Source organism: Oncorhynchus mykiss, chromosome 4 (assembly GCF_013265735.2).
Source record: "Oncorhynchus mykiss isolate Arlee chromosome 4, USDA_OmykA_1.1, whole genome shotgun sequence".
Classification (NCBI taxonomy): Eukaryota; Metazoa; Chordata; class Actinopteri; order Salmoniformes; family Salmonidae; genus Oncorhynchus; species Oncorhynchus mykiss.
In genome coordinates, this window is record NC_048568.1 from 7,700,527 (window position 1) to 7,725,624 (window position 25,098).

Below are 25,098 nucleotides of genomic sequence, written 5' to 3' on the forward strand. Positions count from 1 at the left end.
GATATCTCGCACAAGGGTATAGACTTGGCTTATATCTAACACGGAACCCAAACCGGCTTTGCGCGTGCGCAAACTTATTTTGTCCCCCACAAAACGCGATCAAGACACGCAGGTTAAAATATCAAAACAAACTCTGAACCAATAGGGTATGTGGGACGCTAGCGTCCCATCTGGCAAACATCCAGTGAGATTGCAGAGCGCCAAATACAGAAATGCTCATTATAAAAATTCAGAAAACAAAACATATTTTACATCATCTTTAAACCTAATTTCTTGTTAATCCAACCAGTGTCAGATTTATAAAATGCTTTTCGGTGAGAACATACCTAGCCCAGAACATAACCCAGTTGACAAATTATTACAAACAGTAACCAGCCAAGCAGAAGCGTTACAAAACTCAGAAATAGAGAGAAATTAATCCCGTACCTTTGATCTTCATATGGTGGCACTCAGAAGACATTCATTTACTCAATAAATGTTACTTTTGTTTGATAAAGTCTCTATCCAAAAACCTCAGTTTTTGTTTGTTCGTTTTCTTTAGTAATCCACAGGCTCAAACGCAGTCAAAACAGGCAGACAAAAAATCAAAATTGTATCCGTAAAGTTCATAGAAACATGTCAAACAATGTTTATATTCATCCCTCAGGTTGTTTTTAGCCTAATCTATAATATTTCAACCGGACAATAACGTCGTCAATATAAAAGGTAAACAAGAAATGCACTCTCTCGGGATTGCGCATGAAGAATCTCTGCGACACGGTAGGGTCCACTCATTCAGACTGGTCTTACTCCCTCATAAGAATACAAGCCTGAAACAATTTCTAAAGACGGTTGACATCTAGTGGAAGGCATAGGAACTGCAAATTGAGGTCTAAGTCAATGGATACTGTAATGTCATTGAAAGGAAAACTACAAAACCAACAAAAAAAACTACTTACTGAATGGATTTTTCTCAGGTTTTCGCCTGCCAAATCAGTTCTGTTATACTCCGACACTATTTTAACAGTTTTGGACACTTTAGTGTTGTCTATCCAAATCTACCGTATCATATCTTCTGGGCCAGAGTAGCAGGTTGTTTAATTTGGGCATGCAGTTCATCCAAAATTCCAAATGCTGCCACCTACCCTAGAGAGGTTAAACATGTATGGCAATTTAGCTAGTTAGTTTGCACTTGCTAGCTAATTTGTCCTGGGATATAAACATTGAGTTATTTTACCAGAAATGCACAAGGTCCTCTACTCTGACAATCCACATACAAAACGGTCAACCGACTCGTTTCTAGTCATCTCTCCTCCTAGGCTTTTTCATCTTTGAATTTATATGGTGATTGGCATCTACACTTTCATAGTATTACCACAACAACTGGCAAAACAGTTTGGTTATACCCACATGGGTTATTGAAAGACAATAAGGAAATGGTACGGGGGTACCAATGAGATGGGAGAGGCAGGACTTGCAGCGCGATCTGCGTCAGAAATAGGAATTACTTCTATTTTAGCCCTAGGCAACACAGACGCTCGTTGGCGCAATAATTGAATAACATATTCCTAAACTTATTTTGCAACGCGAACGGTTTAGTCAGGGTATAACGTCAATTACTTACAAAGGGGAAAATAACATCTATTGTGTCTAGGGATGTTAACCGCTTATCGGTCTATAGTTTAATTTGCACAATTTAGTGGAAATAATTTGCCTCGTTGTTTTCATTAGTCATCATGCATCTTATCACACGCACAGCATATAGAACCTAGTTTGAGGAGGGGGATGGCCTATCACTTGTTTTGACAGAATGAGAGCATCCTCAAAGCTAGTACGGGAGTGATGTGCTTCTAGAAGCCCATTCATTGCACAACAAATAACAAATCCCAATGGAATCGCATTATTTTTTTTAAAGCTTATTTCTCAACTCGTAGTTAAAGCGTGTTTCCCATTCGCCATTTGAGTGCATAGGCTACTGCTGACTATCAGCACGTCACCCACCACTTTACAATGTGAGATTGAGGCATTATAATTGTTTGAACTGATAAAAAAAAATACATGTATTAAAAATAAAAAAATCCTTCAGATATTGAGCCTTGCCTTGCTTCAAAGTAGCGTAGCCAAAATCCAACCATTAAAAATGTGAAGGAAAGTCCGTCTCTCGCTTTATTTGAATTTAATCTTATGGAGGCTTTGTGAAGCCTTTATTAAGGCTTAAGAACTACAGATTCCTCACAAATCATCTAACTGTATATTATGCTCTAAAGAGTAACAATATGACACAACCAATTTATTTGTTCACATTTATTAATATTTTATAGAGCACGAAGTACGGTTATAGATTTGACCTATTTATGCAGTGCTTTATCTCAAATATTTTTCATTGAGCTCCTTATTTGTGTGCGCAGAGCCCTGCTTGAATAATGCAACGCGGCATGTAGAAATGTTGCAACTGTTAACTGTTTGCAAAAGTAGATTCATTACAGGCTTTAACACTTTACAATGCAAGAAGATACCAGTAGCTTCCAGTTTTGTAGTCTTACCTACCTTAGTTGGTTTCAGCTGAAGCCATCATCAATTCATTACCCTAGTACTTTGTTTGATAATATACATAATTCAAAATATGGTGATTTCAAAGCTGATTGTCATTGCCACTAACTTTATTCATTCACTTTGTATCCCTCAAGTCCTTCACAGTGAGAGAGAAGTGACATCATTAGGTCTTAATGAGACAAACACTTTATTTATTTTTTATAAAACATGCGGTTGCTTCATATGAAGAAATGTTGATCAGTACAATAAGTCCCATTAGGAAGGGGAACATCTGTAGCCCCATGAAATCAGCCAAAACAAGCAAAATAACTTGATGCATGCACACCTGTATTGAATATGCATTCTACGGTATTGTGAATTGGCTAAGCTTCATCTTGATTTACCCAGTTTATCAATACAGATTTACCATTAAATATTAATGTACTTTGTTTATACAAACAATTTGACGTTGGTTAAAAAAACTGACACCGGTCATGTCCTTGTTGGTGCGACCAAATCATGTGCTGGTGCCATCAACTGAAAGTTGGTAGCACCAGTGGAAAAAGTTTGTCTTAGAACCCTGGTAAGTGATTTCTATATTACTTTTCAATGAACAGGTTCATTTATTTTAGACTCTTAATGTTGACTCATGTTGACCAATAAAATGTCAATGTGTGACGTTTTATAGGAACCTAGGGACATGGGTGGCATTTCCATGTTATGATTGATTAAGGATCTCCATATTGCAGACGTCCGCGGGAGTTATTAAAATAGGCCGACGGCCTCAGGTTGTCCCCCAGGCTCCGGTATTCTGGGAAGTCGTCAAATAGTCACTACGTCATTTAGTTTCCGCATTACACATTTCTGTATTTTGACATTTTTCTGCTGTACCGGAAAAGGCTGTATATTGCAAATGGACATGGCCGTTTTCTCAAACGGAAAAGACTTTGAAGACAACTTGGTGAGCAAAGTTTTGGCCAAATGTACTTTTAGCCCAGAAACAAGATGGAGGCGGTCTCAATGCTCTGAGTTAATCACATTTTCCAAAATCCCAGAATCACACGGCTAGGTGCATTGAAACCGCCTCGGCCCATATAGACGACCATAAAGTTTCTGTCCGATAGCTCTTTCAGGGACCCCGAAGCAACGCCTGGGGAAAAAGTGAATTTTCAGCACTAAGTAAGGTCGCTGCTTGGGCTCCGAATTGCCCACAGTGCCTTGCGAAAGTATTCGGCCCCCTTGAACTTTGCGACCTTTTGCCACATTTCAGGCTTCAAACATAAAGATATAAAACTGTATTTTTTTGTGAAGAATCAACAACAAGTGGGACACAATCATGAAGTGGAACGACATTTATTGGATATTTCAAACTTTTTTAACAAATCAAAAACTGAAAAATTGGGCGTGCAAAATTATTCAGCCCCCTTAAGTTAATACTTTGTAGCGCCACCTTTTGCTGCGATTACAGCTGTAAGTCGCTTGGGGTATGTCTCTATCAGTTTTGCACATCGAGAGACTGACATTTTTTCCCATTCCTCCTTGCAAAACAGCTCGAGCTCAGTGAGGTTGGATGGAGAGCATTTGTGAACAGCAGTTTTCAGTTCTTTCCACAGATTCTCGATTGGATTCAGGTCTGGACTTTGACTTGGCCATTCTAACACCTGGATATGTTTATTTTTGAACCATTCCATTGTAGATTTTGCTTTATGTTTCGGATCATTGTCTTGTTGGAAGACAAATCTCTGTCCCAGTCTCAGGTCTTTTGCAGACTCCATCAGGTTTTCTTCCAGAATGGTCCTGTATTTGGCTCCATCCATCTTCCCATCAATTTGAACCATCTTCCCTGTCCCTGCTGAAGAAAAGCAGGCCCAAACCATGATGCTGCCACCACCATGTTTGACAGTGGGGATGGTGTGTTCAGCTGTGTTGCTTTTACGCCAAACATAACGTTTTGCATTGTTGCCAAAAAGTTCAATTTTGGTTTCATCTGACCAGAGCACCTTCTTCCACATGTTTGGTGTGTCTCCCAGGTGGCTTGTGGCAAACTTTAAACAACACTTTTTATGGATATCTTTAAGAAAGGGCTTTCTTCTTGCCACTCTTCCATAAAGGCCAGATTTGTGCAATATACGACTGATTGTTGTCCTATGGACAGAGTCTCCCACCTCAGCTGTAGATCTCTGCAGTTCATCCAGAGTGATCATGGGCCTCTTGGCTGCATCTCTGATCAGTCTTCTCCTTGTATGAGCTGAAAGTTTAGAGGGACGGCCAGGTCTTGGTAGATTTGCAGTGGTCTGATACTCCTTCCATTTCAATATTATCGCTTGCACAGTGCTCCTTGGGATGTTTAAAGCTTGGGAAATCTTTTTGTATCCAAATCCGGCTTTAAACTTCTTCACAACAGTATCTCGGACCTGCCTGGTGTGTTCCTTGTTCTTCATGATGCTCTCTGCGCTTTTAACGGACCTCTGAGACTATCACAGTGCAGGTGTATTTATACGGAGACTTGATTACACACAGGTGGATTGTATTTATCATCATTAGTCATTTAGGTCAACATTGGATCATTCAGAGATCCTCACTGAACTTCTGGAGAGAGTTTGCTGCACTGAAAGTAAAGAGGCTGAATAATTTTGCACGACCAATTTTTCAGTTTTTGATTTGTTAAAAAAGTTTGAAATATCCAATAATTGTCGTTCCACTTCATGATTGTGTCCCACTTGTTGTTGATTCTTCACAAAAAAATACAGTTTTATATCTTTATGTTTGAAGCCTGAAATGTGGCAAAAGGTCGCAAAGTTCAAGGGGGCCGAATACTTTCGCAAGGCACTGTATTTACCCGAAACTCCGGATTCGGGGTTGACTCAGCTAGCCCTACACACAATGTCAGAACTGGACCCACAGCTCGAAAATAAATTACTTTTTGAAGTTTTGTTTTAAATGGTTTTAACAGAACTCGAAAAGAGTTGGACAAAGTGAGTTTGGTGTCAGTATGTCTTATTGACTGATGGCTGACTTGATGGCAGTATATGTTGGCATTGTACATTTTTATAATCCAAATGGACAGTGTACAGTTCCAATGTTTTTAATGAGTGATTTACCATCACTAAATGGACTGGCTGAAATCAACACCCAACAAGCGATGGAGAGGAATCACTATCACTACTACTACTCGGCCACCCCGAGTTCAACGTGCCAGTCAATTGGGCATTTCTGCAGTATATTAGAGCATGTCCAATTCGTGTTGATAAATGCCCATTGTAAGACATTGCAAATGGACAGTTTACATTTGTCCATTTCCAATGTATTTAATGAGGTATTTTCCATCACCAAATGGACAGGCTGAAATCAACACCAACGAGCGATTGGACAGTGTCCATTACACACATGCTATATTGTCAGTGTGAACATGCTCTTCTGCAAGTTGACTGTGCCCATTGCCAATAAATATCCATAAGGAGTTCCCATTACGAAATGGACATGCTGAGTCAACATCAACAAGAAATTCTTACTTCCTATGATCAAACATGACAAGTTGACCTTCTAGGGTGATTCAGGGCTTAACTTATATGCCATTTGGACATGGTTCATTGACTTTTGGGTTCGGAAGCTGACTTCCTATGATCATATATGGCAAATGGACAAACTCAATAAAATAAGAGCTGTCCATACGGTTACTACATATGTATAATTTAGCAAAAAAAAATCGGTCCCAAACAGTTTTTATGAGGGTTTAAAATTGTGAAAAGAAATTGATTTTCAAAATGTCACCCTTAGGACCTGACTTTGACCATTTCCCATATGAAATCCTATGGTGGAGTGCTCTCTCCACCTTTGGGATTTTTGGAGTATGACATTTGCCATGTTGCGCTTGCAATATGTTTTTGATCAACTGCCGTCCATTTGAGTGGTATTTGCAATTGTGTATATGGTTCGCCCAATGCCAATAAGATGCCATTCATTTTTGTCCATTTCATGGGGGTCTTGCCAAAACTAGCCTATTGCGAATAAGGATACCATATTCACCGTGTCGAAGTGTGTGTGTGCTGTAACTGTCTAAAGGAAAATATTTGTTCCTATCTCAGGTTCGCACTGTGGATGAGATGAACTATGGTTTTCAAGCCCTTGCTTTGGAGTCCAGGGGCATGGGTGAGGTAGGTTGAGATCTGCCACATTGCAAGTTTCTTCCCCGTAAACTTAGGATAGGTTTTGTGCTACATCTTTCATTGAAGTCTTCCTGAATGTTCAAGTTTCCTTTTTGCCTTGTCTTTACAGATGCTGCCAGCAAAGAAACTGTGGGATTCGGATGAATTGTCCAAGGATGGAAGGAAAGGGATGCTCCTTGGAGAGGAGTGGAGGGTGAATGCCTGGGGATCTTCTCGTGAGTAGTTTTCTGTGCCTCTGCTGGTCTGTTTGTTTTACCCTCAGGTTTTTAGAGAACCGCAATGACGAAGTCTGTCGATCTGCTAGCAGATAACCACAGATTTGAAGTCATTGTGCTAACCCTAGTTAGCATTGGCTCGCAAAACTGCATAACATTCTTCATACTGGACACAGACATAAACATGGTATCTATGAGTTCATCTGACTCAGGGGCAGTACCAAAATTGCCAATTCAACCCAAAATCAAAATGTCCTATGCATAAATAAATAGTAGGCTTGGCCCGTATCCAGCTTATCCTACCTTCATTACCGACCTTGTGCCGTCCCGGGATATCCTGAAATACCGGCACTAAACACAAGTGCCGCTGTTTACAATCTGCACTGTCTGTAGATTTTCAATACCTTGCTGGCTTATGTGCTACGCCACTGTTTATTATAATAATAATAATATTTATTATTATTATTATGTGTTAAATCATATCCAGCTCAGGGTTCCAGATATGCATTTGAAGGTCTCTATGCTGACCTTTTTTACAAGGAACATGCGTGCGCCTAAGTACATTTTTTTTAATTTTTATTCCATACTTCTAACTAGATCACCACAACCATGAGTGACTCACAAGACTCTGGTCTTGCATCGTTGTGTGCTCGTAAACAAAACGTGACTGGGGACCACTGGCAAACTTCAGAATAAAAAATTGTGACCAGTGAAATTAACACGATCCACTTTATCTCCTAATGTATTCCATGAGTTGACTGCAAGTATTTACTTAAGTAGCAAAAAAATTCAAAAGATTTAAATAAAATAATTTTAAAAAACTTGTTTTTTTTTTCAAATAAATAGTTTCAACGGTATTGATGATAGGGGAAAAACCATCCCATGTCTATTTCCAAATACCCCGGTACACCGCCCAAGCCTAACAAATAGCCTTACAGTTTAGTGCTTGAAATTAAAGTACTGCATTTACTACTCAGTTCAACTGGTACCATCAAGACCATGCAGATAGCTTTTTCAAGAAACATGCTGAAACTCAAAATCTTCTTTTGTGGAATGCTTGGTCAACGCTATCTTCCTATTATGATCATGTCTCAGTCCTTGATGTCTCTATTCTTTGCTCCACCCCCATTCCTCTGATGAGCAGATCACTCAGTGTCCCAGCCTATCATGGTGCAGCGGCGACCCGGACATGGTTTCCATGGGAACGGAGATGCTAGCTCTGTGCTGTCCCCTCGCTCTGAGGGAGGAGGCCTGGGAGTGAGCATGGTGGAGTACGTCCTGAGCTCCTCCCCCGGTGACAAGATGGATGGCCGCTACAGGAACGGTGGCTATGTAAGTCTTTCTGCCAAGGTCTCTTTTGCTCTTTCCTTTTCGCCGATCCACACAGAACCAAGAGAATACCTACATCAGGCTCAATAGATGTGTTTGCTGACTGTCACAAATTATGTACTTGCTTTAATGGGACAGAAGTCTGTGTTATGATTATGGATGACCACATGGCTAGCAACAAGGACAAGTGGGAAATTGTAGGTGGCTTGTTTCTGCTAGTTTTTTGATACCATCTTGTTCTTGATACCATGTCTTGTTTTCAGGTGTTTTGACGGTCACATTTATGCTAATATGGCCCAAAATTTGCTAGCTAACGATGTATTTGAGACAATGTGTGCATGTTGTTTTGTTTTCAATAAACATTGGATTCGAAATATACTTTAAATGTTGTCAACAATCTAAGCCAACCTCATCTGTGTTTCCCCATAGTTGTGCACTTGTCGGTTTTGTGCCTAACCAGTCCATAGTGATACAAAAATTGTTTAGTTATTCCAGGAATACGACTTCAAATGAAGCTTCAAATGATCTTATTGCTTAGTGTTGGTGTTGGTCTCCAATTGAGTATTGTGTCACTTTGGAGAAACAAGCCTGAATTTTGGGGGGTTTTGCAGGGCGGAGTGGACGTTGACACGGACAGGAGGGAGAAGGGCGACGCGCAAGACAAGACGTCTCCGTTCGAAGAGGACAAGAGCCCTGAAATGAAAGTGGGAGAGGAGAATGATGTCAATGGGAGAGGCCTGCTCAACGGCATGGACAGAGACTGCAAAGACTTCAAGTACAGTTCCCTGTTAATAGTTATTTGGGAGGTCATGAAAGAATCATTATAAGATGTATTTACCAATCCTTCACTGCACTTGTAGTTTCCTCTGGAAAATGAAATCTATTTTAATTGAATTATGCAGATAAGACATTGAAGTCACTTCCAAGCTGTATTAGATGTATGTATTTATTTTTGGTTCAGGCAGTCAATGTCATTGAGACAGTTGTGAACAAAGCCTCTAAGGCCATATTGTCACATGTACTTCTCTAGCCCCACCCCAGGAAGTCGCCAGGCCTCCCCGATTGAGGCGGTGGAGAGGATGGGTCCCGGCCAGGCCGGGCTGGAGATAATGACTCAGCACCAGCACCACGCACAGCACCACGCCATGCAGCCCCAGAATCCAGCCCAGAACAAGCCCCAGCAGCAGGAGGACTTCCAGAGCCAAGAAACTCAGAACATAGGTAGCATGGATCAGCAGCAGGGTGTGGAGTCCCTCCAGTTCGACTACGCTGGCAACCAGATCCAGGTGGACTCCTCAGGCACCCCCGTCGGCCTGTTTGACTACAACTCCCAGCAGCAGGTGGGTTGAGCAAGGGACCAGATTTCTTATCAATGCATAGATAAACCTGCTTGAGAGGAGTGGAAACTGCCGTAAAACAAGTTACACACTTGAATGTGTTTTCCAGTTGTTCCAGCGGTCCAACCATCTGACTGTCCAGCAGCTCACTGCTGCCCAGCAGCAACAGTATGCCCTGGCTGCTGCCCAGCAACAACACCTTGGTAAGTTGTAGCTTTATTACTATAGACAGTGTATGTACTGTGAATTTATTTATACATATACCTGGCTCCAAACGGTACACGTACATAAAAGGATTAGAGAATGTTTGTGCAAGATTTGGTAGTCATTGTTAGAATTTTGTGTAAGTGAAACATTTACAGAATGCCATACTAGTTTGAGTTTGACGGCCGTTTGATGTGTTATTCAATATGCACGCATGGGTAACCGTATTCTCCAGCCGGCCTTGCTCCCGCGTTCGTGCCTAACCCATACATCATCAACGCTGGACCCCCCGGAGCCGACCCCTACACCGCTGCAGGACTTGCCGCAGCAGCTACACTTGCCGGTTAGCAATCCACACACACATACAGTGGTGGGAAAAGTCCCCAATTGTTATACTTGAGTAAAAGTAAAGATGCCTTCATACAAAATGACTCCAGTGAAAGTCACCCAGTAAAATCTTACTTGGGTAAAAGTTTTAGTTTTAAATATACTTAAGTATCAAAGTACAAGTATAAATAATTTCAAATGCCTTATATTAAGCAAAGAACATTAGACTGCCACATTTTCTATTTTATTTACAATAATTTTCCTGTCCTGCTAAGCATTCAAAATGTAATGTACTTTTGGGTGTCAGGGAAAATGGAGCAAAAAGTACATAATATTGTTTAGGAATGTGGTAAAGTAACAGTTGTCAAATATAAATACTCCCCCTCCCCTCCAAAAAAATACTTAAGTAAAAATATTTGAAGTACTTAAGTATTTTACATTCACTCATTGTGTACCGTTAATAGCTTCTTGATCCACACTAACGTAACAATCTTCTACTTTAATGAATGTAACAATTTTATCAAACTGTTCATGCCACAGGTTTGGTAGTAGTAACTGAGGACTCCCTTCCCTTAGGGCCTACAGTGGTTCCCCCCCAGTACTATGGTGTTCCTTGGGGCGTGTACCCTGCCAACCTCTTCCAGCAACAGGCGGCGGCTGCGGCTGCCAGTCACAACGCTAACCAGCAGGCATCCAATCAGGGACCAGGGCCGGGACAGCAACAGGTAAGCATTTCACCAACTAACAGCAGGTAACTGGAGAATTTAAGTATCAGAGTTATGATGGAGAATTTAAAGGGATAATGCTTGTATTTGGCGCATGTGACAAATAGTTTGATATGATCTTGTCATTGAAGTCATTTTTTTAATGAGGTTGGGGTGCTCTTTCCAGGTGATGCGTGCCGGGAACAACCAACGCCCCCTCACCCCTGGTCAGGGCCAGCAAAGCCAGCAGGACTCCCTGGCAGCAGCCGCCGCCAACCCGGCCCTCGCTTATGCTGGTATGCCAGGTCGGTGACACTACACAGAGTAGCGTTAGTTTAGGAGCAGACATAAGGGCTTTTAACACTGCCAAACCAAGCTATACTGAGCAGGCCTGGTTAAGCATCTACTTAGGCCGTGTATAGGCTTGACAGTTCAGGCAGCTTTATTATTCTGATAGAGTTCTGATCATGGAATTCCCAAAGCCTCATGCTCCTACACCTACATTTGAAATGTGTTTACGATGTGTCCGGATTCCCTTTCCCCACGCTATATTCAAATTCCAGTATGCATTCTACAAAAGGTGGAATAGGCTAAATATGATAATAACACAACTACTGATGGCAGTAGCGAACTACTCTAGCTTACTAGCCAGCTAACCTCTAAAGCTAGACAGCAAGTTAGCAAGCAGCAATAAAAGGGATTGCAAATAAGTTAGAATAACTAGCCCAAAACGTTTTTATTCTCTAAATATTATCTAACTGGCTTGCATTTATGAGGCCAGCAAACACATTCCTCACATGCTAGGAACATGTTTCTTCCGTTATAATGAAAGGTGCCTCTCGGTCCCTAAACAGGTTTTCTGGAGACTTGTGGGATGAGTTCTGATGACGTCGCCCACTGTATTCGCTTTCGGTAGCCTGTTTGCTTCGACTGAGAATATTCATTCATACTGTTGGAATACCTTTTGTGTGCATACTCCTTCAACCTGCCTTTCTCTTGCTTATGATTATGGTGCAATAAGATAGCTCCCCTTCAGTGCCCTCACGCTCCCTCTCGTAGATCACACACCTGGCTGGTTTTCATAAGTGCGTTTCCCCTCAGTGTGTCTGTCTCCTGCCCACCCAGGTTACCAGATGCTGGCCCCCGCCGCCTACTACGATCAGAACGGAACCCTGGTGATGGCCTCCGGAGCCCGTGGCGGTCTGGGAGGGCCTGTCCGCCTGGTCCAAACCCCGCTTCTCATCAACCCTCAGGCCGCAGCGCAGGCTGGTGAGTACCTAGTGTTGTCTGGCCCTGTGCTTTCATAATGTTGCAGTGTTGGAAATGGTGTCTTTTAAAGGAGGCTTAGAAGCCAGTGGAATGAGTGCCACATTTAGTGTGAACACAGTGCTTGTGAAAATTTGTCAGGATTTTATCATCTCCAGACACACACTTGCAATGACGTGAAATAATTGCTAATGCTGATGGTGCTGTCCCACAGTTTTATGGCACTAACCCACCTCCTGTCCTCTCCCAATGGGCACCACACTGAGCCGTGTTGACCTAGTTTTGATCTCTTTTCATCCCTCTCTCCCTCTATTTAGCCGCTTCAGCGTCCGGCTCGGGCAACAACATGTCGGGCCCTCAGCCCAACGGCCTGTACCGCTCCATGCCGCAACAGCAGCCCCCGCCCCAGAACCAGGGCCTGCCCTCCAGCTCCTTCTATGGCACTGCGTCGGTGCCGGCCAGCTCCCAGAGCAGCTCCCTGTTCTCCCACACATCCCAGGCCCCGCCGCCCACCTCCTCCCTGGGCTTTAGTGGCACCGGTGGCTCCCTGGGCGTGGGCCTGGGCTCGGCGCTCGGAGGCTTCGGATCATCAGGTAAGTGGAGAAGGAACTAGCTTCAGGTTAATCATTGTACATATGCAAAAAGCATGCAAAACATGTAATGCCATGCACCACAAAAAAAGTCTAATTTTTCTTGGCAATTCACTGAGTTTTTTAATCTGTACCCCCACTTTGTTATTTTTCTCTACTCCCTCTTAAAATAATTAAAATAATCCCCCTCCTAATTTCAGTCTTCGTCTCTCTCTCCCTCCCGTAGTGTCAAGCTCTACCAGCAGCAGCGTCTCTCGCCGGGACTCCCTACTGGCAAGCTCTGACCTGTACAAGCGTGGCGGCAGCAGCCTCACCCCCATTGGCCAGCCCTTCTACAACAGCCTAGGCTATTCTTCCTCGCCCAGTCCCATTGGCCTAACTCCGGGCCACTCCCCACTCACACCCCCACCCTCTCTGCCATCCTCTCACGGATCCTCCTCCAGCCTTCACCTGGGTAAGGCCGCAAGGAGTTTTATTTTTTTCAATATTTTTTTATTTGAGCATATACAGTTGCGGCCAAATTATATTGGCACCCCTGCACTTTCCTTAAATAATTCACTATTTCTTCTCAAATAAGTTGAAATATGAAGAAACTTTTGGTTTCCTGTCCTCTCCCATTGGCACCCTGGAATTAGTGCACCCCAGAGGGGAGCACAGCCTTGGGCCAAAATAACGGCAAACAAGCACTACTTGTCGCTATCCATGACCTAGCTACACCTTTCTACTGGCAATTTGGTCTACTCTTCAACAGCAGTAAACAGTGCCCTCAACCAACTGCTGTTTTCAGATCTTGCCATAGAGTTTTGCTGGCCATTTCCGAACAGTCCATTTGTTTCTTGAACCAATCCTGGATGCTTTTTGATGTGTGTTTGGTGTCCACAGAAAATTTTCCCGGGATTTAAGCTTTAGGTAGGTTTTTGAGAAGTTCTTGTCTCCTTCAACAGTGGGGTTTACCAAATGAAGCATTCAAAGAAAACACTCACTGCTTTGGTAACTTATTTGAGAAATATGGAATTATTTAAGAAAAGTGCAAGGGTACCGATATATTTTGCAGTAAACTATACATGAACTTCACTCAACCAATACTCTGCGTAACTGTGCTGCTGTCCATGCAACATCTGTAGAAATGGGACTAGTGGGATTTCAAGTTAACGTAGTGAGGGTTGAACATTTTTATTTCTATGGCAACACCCATTCATTATTTTGTTCCGCCCTGGCATCCCCTACCCCCAGGCGGCCTGACGAACGGCAGTGGGCGCTACATCTCGGCAGCGCCGGGTGCGGAGGCAAAGTATCGCAGCGCAGGAGCCACCTCCAGCCTGTTCAGCTCCAGCAGCCAGCTGTTCCCGCCATCGCGGCCCCGCTACAGCCGCTCGGACGTCATGCCCAGCGGGCGAAGCCGCCTGCTGGAGGACTTCCGCAACAACCGCTTCCCCAACCTGCAGCTGCGTGACTTGCCCGGCCACATGGTGGAGTTCTCCCAGGACCAACACGGCTCCAGGTGGGCGATAGACATACGGATCAACGGACACACACACACACACACAGTGATACACAAACACATCCGTTGCTGCATATTACGCCCTCATATCATGCTCTTGAGACACTTCCTTATCACTATATGATGATTGTGTTGCCACTAAAATTCCCTTCCCATGTCCCTCCTTCCTCTTCCCTGTCTGTCTCCAGGTTCATCCAGCAGAAGCTGGAGAGGGCCACCCCCGCCGAGAGGCAGATGGTGTTTGGGGAGATCCTGCAGGCGGCCTATCAGCTGATGACCGACGTGTTTGGCAACTACGTCATCCAGAAGTTCTTTGAGGTGGGGACCGTTGTCACAGTTGTAGGGTTACATTTGATGGTACTTGGGATATTTGTGTCATCATTGATTCATAACCATACCAACTTTTAATGTGCCTTCAATACAGTATGTGTCTGATTTTAGCTTTTTACTAATGCTGATTAAAAAAAATAATAATAATATATATATGTATGTGTGTGTGTGTGTATATGTGTGTGTGTATATGTGTGTGTGTATATGTGTGTGTGTATATATGTGTGTGTGTATATATGTGTGTGTGTATATATGTGTGTGTGTATATATGTGTGTGTGTATATATGTGTGTGTGTATATGTGTGTGTGTGTGTATATATATGTGTGTGTGTGTGTATATATATGTGTGTGTGTGTATATATGTGTGTGTGTGTGTATATATGTGTGTGTGTGTGTATATATGTGTATGTGTGTGTGTGTGTGTGTGTATATATACATACACATATATGTATATATACATATATGTGTATATATATATATATATATATATACATACGTATATGTATGTATATATACATACACATATATGTATATATACATATATGTGTATATATATATATATACATACGTATATGTATGTATATATACAGTGCCTTGTGAAAGTATTCGGCCCCCTTGAACTTTGCGACCTTTTGCCACATTTCAGGCTTCAAACATAAAGATATAAAACTGTATTTTTTTGTGAAGAATCAACAAGTGGGACACAATCATGAAGTGGAACGACATTTATTGGATATTTCAAACTTTTTTAACAAATCAAAAACTGAAAAATTGGGCGTGCAAAAATTATTCAGCCTCTTTACTTTCAGTGCAGCAAACTCTCTCCAGAAGTTCAGTGAGGATCTCTGAATGATCCAATGTTGACCTAAATGACTAATGATGATAAATACAATCCACCTGTGTGTAATCAAGTCTCCGTATAAATACACCTGCACTGTGATAGTCTCAGAGGTCCGTTAAAAGCGCAGAGAGCATCATGAAGAACAAGGAACACACCAGGCAGGTCCGAGATACTGTTGTGAAGAAGTTTAAAGCCGGATTTGGATACAAAAAGATTTCCCAAGCTTTAAACATCCCAAGGAGCACTGTGCAAGCGATAATATTGAAATGGAAGGAGTATCAGACCACTGCAAATCTACCAAGACCTGGCCGTCCCTCTAAACTTTCAGCTCATACAAGGAGAAGACTGATCAGAGATGCAGCCAAGAGGCCCATGATCACTCTGGATGAACTGCAGAGATCTACAGCTGAGGTGGGAGACTCTGTCCATAGGACAACAATCAGTCGTATATTGCACAAATCTGGCCTTTATGGAAGAGTGGCAAGAAGAAAGCCATTTCTTAAAGATCCATAAAAATCCATAAAAAGTGTTGTTTAAAGTTTGCCACAAGCCACCTGGGAGACACACCAAACATGTGGAAGGAGGTGCTCTGGTCAGATGAAACCAAAATTGAACTTTTTGGCAACAATGCAAAACGTTATGTTTGGCGTAAAAGCAACACAGCTGAACACACCATCCCCACTGTCAAACATGGTGGTGGCAGCATCATGGTTTGGGCCTGCTTTTCTTCAGCAGGGACAGGGAAGATGGTTAAAATTGATGGGAAGATGGATGGAGCCAAATACAGGACCATTCTGGAAGAACCTGATGGAGTCTGCAAAAGACCTGAGACTGGGACGGAGATTTGTCTTCCAACAAGACAATGATCAAAAACATAAAGCAAAATCTACAATGGAATGGTTCAAAAATAAACATATCCAGGTGTTAGAATGGCCAAGTCAAAGTCCAGACCTGAATCCAATCGAGAATCTGTGGAAAGAACTGAAAACTGCTGTTCACAAATGCTCTCCATCCAACCTCACTGAGCTTGAGCTGTTTTGCAAGGAGGAATGGGAAAAAATGTCAGTCTCTCGATGTGCAAAACTGATAGAGACATACCCCAAGCGACTTACAGCTGTAATCACAGCAAAAGGTGGCGCTACAAAGTATTAACTTAAGGGGGCTGAATTATTTTGCACGCCCAATTTTCCAGTTTTTGATTTGTTAAAGTTTGAAATATCCAATAAATGTCGTTCCACTTCATGATTGTGTCCCACTTGTTGTTGATTCTTCACAAAAAAATACAGTTTTATATCTTTATGTTTGAAGCCTGAAATGTGGCAAAAGGTCGCAAAGTTCAAGGGGGCCGAATACTTTCGCAAGGCATATATATCTCTATCTCCTATCTCTATCTCTCAAAGAAGATAAATCATGACATGGTTGTCTGAATGACTTGGGATGCACCTATTGTAATTTAATGTGGGTAAGAGCATTGCTTTAAAATGTATGCAGTACCAGTCAAAGGTTTGGACACCTACTCATTCAAGGGGTTTTCTTTATTTTCACTATTTTCTACATTGTAGAATAATAGTGCACACATCAAAACTATTAAATAACACATGGAATCATGTAATAACCAAAAAGTGTTGAACAAATCAAAATATATTTGAGATTCTTCAAAGTAGCTACCCTTTGCCATGATGAAAGCTTTGCACACTCTTGGCATTATCTGAACCAGCTTCACCTGGAATGCTTTTCCAACAGTCTTGAAGGAGTTCCCACATGTTTAGCTCTTGTTCGCTGCTTTCCCTTCACTCTGCTGTTCAACTCATCCCAAACCATCTCAACTGAGTTATGTTCGGGTGATTGTGGAGGCCAGGTCATCTGATGCAGCACTCCATCACACTCCTTCTTGGTCAGATAGCTCTTACACAGCTTGGAGGTGTGTTTTGGGTCATTGTTCTGTTGAAAAACAAATGATAGCCCCACTAAGTGTAAACCAGCTGGGATGGTGTATCGCTGCAGAATGCTGTGGTAGTCATGCTGGTGTCTTAAATTATAAATAAATCACTGACAGTGTCACCAGCAAAGCACCCCCACACATCACACCTCCTCCGAACCACACATGCTGAGATCATCCGTTCACCTACTCCGCGTCTCACAAAGACATGGCGGTTGGAACCGGTCTGATGTTCATTGCTCGGATTTCTTGGCTCAAGCAAGTCTCTTATTTGTGTCCTTTTAGTAGTGGTTTCATTTCTGAGGCTGGTACCTAATTAACTTAGCTCTGCTTCAGAAGATAACTCGGAGTCTTCCTTTCCAGTGGCGGTTCTCATGAGAGCCAACTTTGTCATAGTGCTTGATGGATTGTGACTGCACTTGAAGAAACTTTAAAAGTTCTTAATTTTCCGTATCGACTGACCTTCATGTCTGAAAGTAATGATGGACTGTCGTTTCTCTTTGTTTATTTGAGCTGGTCATGCCATAATACGAACTTGGTCTTTTACCAAATAGGGCTGTCTTTTGAATACCACCCTAATGGGTTCTGACTCCTAAACTTGAAATATTGTTAATTATCAGGTCTCCTATGGAAATGAGTGCCATTGTCTAGTTTCTACACCAGAAGTTAATGGTTATCTGTAGGAGGAATGTATACGGTGGAGACAATTAAGCTTGCAATGCACTGAGTAAAGGCAATCACATGGTTGCCGTCACTGATAAGGGGGGTGAATGGGGGCCGAGGTTAGGTCAAGTCACTAAGGGAGAAGGAACAGTTTATTGCCCGGAACACTTAACTTTCTGCTTAGCAATAAATATGTAATGTTTAGAGGGAAGGAGGATACTTCACCCAAATTGGGATATATATACACACACACACACACACACACACACACACACACACACACACACACTTGTGCTGGTGGAAACAAGTCTTTGTCTGTTCAGCTGTCCGACCCTTTGGGTGAATACAACACTAACCTTGTCACAACACAACTGATTGGCTCAAACGCATTAAGGAAAGACATTCCACAAAATAACTTTTAACAAGGCACTACGGTTAATTGAAATGCGTTCTAGGTGACTACCTCGAAGCTGGTTGAGAGAATGCCAAGAGTGTGCAAAGCTGTCATCAAGTCAAAGGGTGGATACTTTGAAGAATCTCAAACAAATCAAAATGTATTTGATATATAACACTTTTGGTTACCTCATGATTTAATGTGTTATTTCGTAGTTTTGATGTCTTCACTATTCTACAATGTAGAAAATAGTAAAAATAAAGAACCCCTTGAATGAGTAGGTGTCAAATTGACCTACTGTATATTCAGAAAACACTTATCGATAAAATATGCCATTTACCAGACTTAAACATGATTTTATAAATCCAAAGTGACTTAATCATGCTTTAATACATTTTCGTGAATCAAACCCACATTGTGGCGCTGCAAGCACCATGCTCTACCAACTGAGCCAGAGAGAACAGGTTGTCATATTTTTGCATCATCATTGAAATGTTCTCTGCAGTTTGGCAGTGCAGATCAGAAGCTGGCTCTTGCCACCCGAATCCGCGGCCACGTGCTGCCCCTGGCCTTGCAGATGTACGGCTGCCGAGTGATCCAGAAGGCCCTGGAGTCCATATCCTCCGACCAGCAGGTAATTGTAAGTGGATCTTCACTTCTCTTCCGATTATAGATGGAGTTTTTTTTGGGGGGGGGGGGCTTCTAGGAAGAGTCCCAAGTGACACCCTATTCCCTATATACGATGCACTACTTTTGACCAGAACTCCATGGGTCCTGGTCAAAAGTTGTGCACTATAAAGGGAATAGGGTGCCGTTTGAGACATTGCCCTGGTGTTGTTGTTAACTGTGTTTCTGAGTGTGGTGAACTCTCCAGTAAGCATGGGGGATGGATACCTATGTAGTATGGTCCTGTTGTCGTCCTCTTTGAATTGCCCTTTACATTGAGGACTTTGGGTGACAGACAATCTATTATCAACGAGCCATTAGAAGGTAAATGGAGGTGTAATGACTTGGTCATTCTATTTCCATGGGATTGACATAGATGGGTTGAAAATGTTCAGAAGATCTATGGAGGGAGAGCTGGATGAATTACTCCACTCTTTCCCCTTCCTCAGAGTGACATTGTGCGGGAGCTAGACGGCCACGTGCTAAAGTGTGTGAAGGATCAGAACGGAAACCATGTGGTGCAGAAGTGTATCGAGTGTGTCCAGCCCCAGGCCCTGCAGTTCATCATTGATGCCTTCCAGGGCCAGGTGAGAGCCAATTCATTTGGTCATACAATGGAAAACTGTTTGTAACAGTAAAGGAGAATGTGTTTCTGATAGGAGAATTTCATGTTGACCCTTCCTGTTATGTAGTTTTTTGTTTTTTCTATGTTTAGTGCTTAATGTACACGACCCAGAAAACATCAACACAACCTCCAGTCACATTGTGTTCAGCAGGGCACACTGCATCAAAACATTATCCAACGGGGAAACAATAATATATGTTTTCATTGGACTAGTTCCAATAGCTATACCTGCCCCTTTCTGAATGCTTTTCACCTACTGAAAACGACCCAGACACGCACATGTTATTCAGCTTCACCACAGTATTCAATGTATGGACCATCTGATTTGGGCCCTTTTCAAGTGTTAAAAAATGAATCAAAAATGTACTAAATAATTCATCTTCCTAAATGCTTTACTTTATGTCCCACTTATTTAGGCTCAAGGGGGCCTGTAACACATTTTGTTGACGTGTCGTCTCCCCTGCAGGTGTTTGTGCTGTCCACCCACCCTTACGGCTGCAGGGTGATCCAGAGGATCCTGGAGCACTGCACCCAGGAGCAGACCCTGCCCATCCTGGAGGAGCTGCACCAGCACTCTGAGCAGCTTGGCCAGGTAACTGCAGCCAGGCGAGCCGTAGTCTCAACTCCTAACTAGACCCCGGTCGCTCACACATGGCCAACGCTTTTCACGGTTTTTACTGGATCAAAAAGGGGCTTAGGTGGTGGGTATAGCATGGGCCGTGGCTGTATTTTAGAGGCCCACATCTTGGCCGTGTAAATGTTTTCATATTTAAGCCAATTTCCTGCAATTCTACCTATTTCTCCATGGAGCTGAGAGAGTTTCAGTTTTAAGCTAGTTACCTGAAATTCTACAAACTGAGCGAGAGAGAAATCAGGAGAAATCAGCAGTTGCTATGTCCACTTTTGGACGTATAAATTAATGATATGTACCCATTGACTATTAAAGAATATAACTTATAAATGCCTCGAACTTAGTTCAACTGTCATACCCAATCAGAATCCAAAATATTAACTTGTTTTAAACCAATGTTTGTAAACGTACACCAGTGGAGGCTGCTGAGGGGAAGACGGCTCATAGTAATGGCTGGAACAGAGTGAATGGAATGGAATCAAACACATGGAAACCATGTTTGTATTTGATACCATTCCGCTTCAGCCATTACCACAAAACCGTCCTCCCAAATTAAGGTGCCACCAACCTCCTTGACATACACGACATAGACCCCATACTCAACAGGCAGAACACTGACCGGACCCAGAACAGGGTCCAGAGGGGAGGGAATGAAATGTAAAATCTACTTTTTATTTGGTCGGACTTTGACCCCTGGTATCATATAAACACACAACACATGGAAGAATACATAGAGTTGCAGGAAATTAAAACGGCAACATATTTTCTATCTGCCAACAAGAGGGGTGTGAACAGTTAGGGTTGCATGGGTTGTGAGGTGGGGGTTTGTTACTACGCTGATAAATTACATTATCTATCCGGACCTTTGCCACCTAGGAAATTTGTGTGAACGTACTTTCACAAATAGTACTTGAGTACCCCAGCTATATAGCCTCAAAACATAGTTAAAACTATAATAGTGATATATAGTTTTGCGATTGCTTATGCTGGGTTCTTATGCTATCTGGGTAACTCAAATATAACAATCAGTGGTGGCTTGATGACATTTTAGATTCTCACTGTCTAGTTTTTACTTTGGTCATTGTTAGTTCTCAAATATTGTTATTATAATTTGCAGTACTAGTCAAGTTTGGACACTTACTCATTCCAGGGTTTTTCTTTAATTTTACATTTATCCTACAATGTAGAAAATAGTAAGACATCAGCTGTGAAATAACACAACCTTTGCCTTGATGACAGCTTTGCACACTCTTGGCATTCTCTCAACCAGCTTCATGAGGTGGTCACCTGGAATGCATTTCAATTAACTTCTTATGGTTGAGATCCCGTTACCGGGAGCGATATAACAACAGCCAGTGAAAGTGCGGGGCGGCATATTCAAAAAAACAGAAATCTCATAATTAAAATTCCTCAAACATACATGTATTTTATATTGTTTTCAAGGTAGTCTTGTTGATAATCCCACCACAGTGTCCAATTTCAAATAGAATTTACGGGGAAAGCACCACAAACAATTGTTAGGTCACCAACAACTCACTAAAATACACAGCCAATTTTATCAGCCAATGAGAGAGAGAAAAATCACAGAGAAAATGAATCACTAACCTTTGATAATCTTCATCAGATGACACTCATAGGACTTCATGTTACACAATACATGCATGTTTTGTTTGATGAAGTTCATATTTATATCAGAAAATCTGAGTTTACATTGGCGCGTTAGATTCACTAGTTCCAAAAACATCCAGTGGTTTTGCATAGCCACATCATTCAACAGAAATACTCATCATAAATGTAGATGATAATACAAGTTATACACATGGAATTCTAGATATACCTCTCCTTAATGCAACCGCTGTGTCAGATTTCAAAAAAACTTTACGGAAAAAGAAACCCATGCAATAATCTGAGACAGCGCTCAGAAGTAAAAACACCACAGCCGCAAAGATGGCGTCAACATTTATAAAAATAAAAAAAATAAATAAAAAAAATAATTTTTTTTTTTACCCCTTTTCTCCCCAATTTCGTGGTATCCAATTGTTGTAGTGATATTACCGGTCGAAGAAACATTTCAAACTAAGTACAGAATCAATCATTGGGATGTTTTTAACATAGATCTTCAATAAAGTTCCAACCGGAGTACTCCTAGTCTTCGTGAGCAATGGAACACAAGTGACTACCACGAGGAATAAACATGATCAGAAAATGGCTGACTGCCAGACACCTGACTGATTCTGCTATCATTCACTCCCACAACATCATAGAAGTCTCATTATAATTTATATTGATGGTTGACATCTAGTGGAACCCCTAGGCAGTGCAACATATCTCAAGGGGATTTCATTGGACTCTGGTGAATACATACAAAGCTCAGATTTCTGACTTCCTGTTTTGATTTCAACTCAGGATTTTGCCTGCCATATGAGTTCTGTTATACTCAGACATCATTCAAACAGTTTTAGAAACTTGAGTTTTCTATCCAATAATAATAATAAAATGCATAGATTAGAAACTGAGACTGAGGAGCAGGCCGTTTACTTTAGGCACCTTATTCATCCAAGCTACTCAATACTGCCCCACCCCCCCCCCCCCCCACCATAAAAAGTTAACAGGTGTGCCTTGTTTGTGGAATTTCTTTCCTCAATGTGTTTGACCCAATTAGTTGTGACGGGGGGGGGGGTATACAGAAGATAGCCTTCTGATAGAAGGCTGAAGAGAGAGGAGAGTAATGTAGTGCTGCATCAAATGACCTGGCCTCGACCCAATTGAGATGGTTTTGGATGAGTTCGACTGCATAGTGAAGGAAAAGCAGCCAGCAAGTGCTAAGCATATGTGGGAACTCATTCAAGACTATTGGAAATGCATTCCAGGTGAAGCTGATTGAGACGATCTGGGTGCAATGAGTGTGCAAATCTGTCAAGGCAAAGGGTGTCTACTTTGAAGAATCTAAAATATATTTTGATATGTATAATACTCTTTGGGTTACTATATGATTCCATATGTGTTATTTCATAGTTTTGATGTCGTCACTATTCTACACGGTGGAAAATAGTAAAAATAAACGCTTGAATGAGTAGGCGTGTCTAAACTTAGGACTGGTACGGTTGTGTGTGTGTACACTACCGTTTGAATTTTAGAAATACCCATGTTTTATAAAGAAAAGCACATGTATTTTTAAAATAACATCAGTGTGGATATGAATGTTGTAAATTACTATTGTAGCTGGAAACAAGGATAGATTGGCGAGTTTCAGAAGAAAGTTCTGTTTCTGGCCATTTTGAGCCTGTACTCGAACCCACAAATGCTGACGCTCTAGATACTCAACGAGTCTAAAGAAGGCCAGTTTCATTGCTTCTTTAATTAGAACAACAGTTTTCAGCTGTGCTAACCTGATTGCAAAAGGGTTTTCTGATGATCAATTAGCCTTTTAAAATGAGAAACTTTGATTAGCTAACACAACGTGCCATTGGAACACAGGAGTGATGGTTGCTGATAACCGTTTGCAGCTACAATAGTCATTTACAACATTTAACAATGTCTACACTGTGTTTCTGATCAATTTGATGTGATTTTAATTGACAAATATGCTTTTCTTTCAAAAACGAACATTTCTAAGTGACCCCAAACTTCTGAATGTGTGTGTGCGCATGTTTTGTTCTTGTGATGTTTTCATTTGTTAATGTGGCTGTGCAGCATGTCGCGTTCATTAGGGCACGAAAGGGAAGAAAAAAAATGGGCCATTTTTCATTGAACAAGTCAGGACAGCCCCTTCCTGTTTCAGTACGTTTTCTTCCCTATGGTGCCTAACGAACATGACCATGCGCAGTGTCTATTTTTATCCTACGGTTAATAATACATGTATTTATTTATGCTGTCAATGACTTCTACCTATGATGTTAATTTAACCCCCCGCCCCCCACTTATTCCATCTAGAAATATCAAGGCGTTTCATTGGAGATGACACCCAAAACATATTATACAGTGTCCAGCGATGCACTGTTCAAGGTCAGCAATTCGCCTCCCACGTGGACGTCCTCCTCGTGTCGCCTCCCTCACTCCTCCTCCATATTTCTCTTTCTCAATAACCAGTCTGCTTTAACACCGTAGAGGCCTTTTACCTTCAAACTCTCTATCCCTCTTTTCAGACCGCCTCCCTCCTCCTACACTCAGAGCACGCCTCTTCCTCCTTCCGCTGCCTCCCTCCCTCCTCCTTTTTCTTGTTCCTTTGTTTAGAATAAATATTTCTGTCCTGTCACGTAGAGTATTCGCAGCATCCCGCTTCTCCGCTCTGTTTGGATAATCCCTCTGGTCACAGACACCACCTGATTCTAAGTCTAAGTCTAAGTCTTTTTTTCCCCACCTCTCTCCTGCCTGCCTATTCTGATTTTAATTATCAATACTTGCTAGAAAGACTCCCCTAGTCAAGCTTTTTTTTAACCACAATTTGGACCCCCAACATTGACATATTGTCCCATATGTTTTGAACTTACTGTGGTTTCTTGGATTTTAGGGTTAAAGTCCATCAGACCATGTTGAGCAATGAAGCAAAATGGTTTGGCAAAGTTTGTAAATCAAATCATGTAATTTGCTTCAAATCAAATAAGTGGGAGGGGGACAACTGTACTATAACAAGGCATGCTACTAATTTCAGGTGGTCAAATGTTGTTGAGTCACTATTGATATCTGGTCAGGTGAGTTTGTTCGTTTTCCTGCAAAGCTTTAGGTATATTAAGTTATTTTTTCCCATAAAACCACACCCACAACGGTCTTATCACCTATCCCTGAAGGGGCAAATATGCTGCTGGTTTCACATGGACCTGAATAGCCTGTGTCTAATGCAAATCAGAAGCTTGCGTCTT

The 25,098-nt window shown here is 41.9% G+C and overlaps 1 protein-coding gene across 14 annotated transcripts in view; it reads left to right on the forward strand.

Moving 5' to 3' along the window:
• LOC110522005 (pumilio homolog 2) overlaps nucleotides 1-25,098 on the forward strand; it is a 54,257-nt gene that overhangs the window by 7,375 nt on the left and 21,784 nt on the right. For 3 of the 14 annotated variants that reach the window (XM_021600048.2, XM_021600049.2, XM_021600050.2), the window contains exons 3-20: nucleotides 6,597-6,665; nucleotides 6,787-6,892; nucleotides 8,037-8,224; nucleotides 8,833-8,996; nucleotides 9,252-9,561; nucleotides 9,668-9,761; nucleotides 9,998-10,105; nucleotides 10,666-10,814; nucleotides 10,981-11,098; nucleotides 11,895-12,062; nucleotides 12,377-12,652; nucleotides 12,876-13,103; nucleotides 13,883-14,150; nucleotides 14,339-14,468; nucleotides 18,823-18,957; nucleotides 19,433-19,570; nucleotides 20,075-20,200; nucleotides 24,173-24,244. In XM_021600048.2, coding sequence (XP_021455723.2) covers nucleotides 6,597-6,665; nucleotides 6,787-6,892; nucleotides 8,037-8,224; nucleotides 8,833-8,996; nucleotides 9,252-9,561; nucleotides 9,668-9,761; nucleotides 9,998-10,105; nucleotides 10,666-10,814; nucleotides 10,981-11,098; nucleotides 11,895-12,062; nucleotides 12,377-12,652; nucleotides 12,876-13,103; nucleotides 13,883-14,150; nucleotides 14,339-14,468; nucleotides 18,823-18,957; nucleotides 19,433-19,570; nucleotides 20,075-20,200; nucleotides 24,173-24,244 — 2,847 coding nt within the window. The remainder of the gene's footprint in view (nucleotides 1-6,596; nucleotides 6,666-6,786; nucleotides 6,893-8,036; nucleotides 8,225-8,832; nucleotides 8,997-9,251; nucleotides 9,562-9,667; nucleotides 9,762-9,997; nucleotides 10,106-10,665; nucleotides 10,815-10,980; nucleotides 11,099-11,894; nucleotides 12,063-12,376; nucleotides 12,653-12,875; nucleotides 13,104-13,882; nucleotides 14,151-14,338; nucleotides 14,469-18,822; nucleotides 18,958-19,432; nucleotides 19,571-20,074; nucleotides 20,201-24,172; nucleotides 24,245-25,098) is intronic. The other 11 variants (XM_021600052.2, XM_021600056.2, XM_021600054.2 and 8 more) reach the window with 11 other exon arrangements.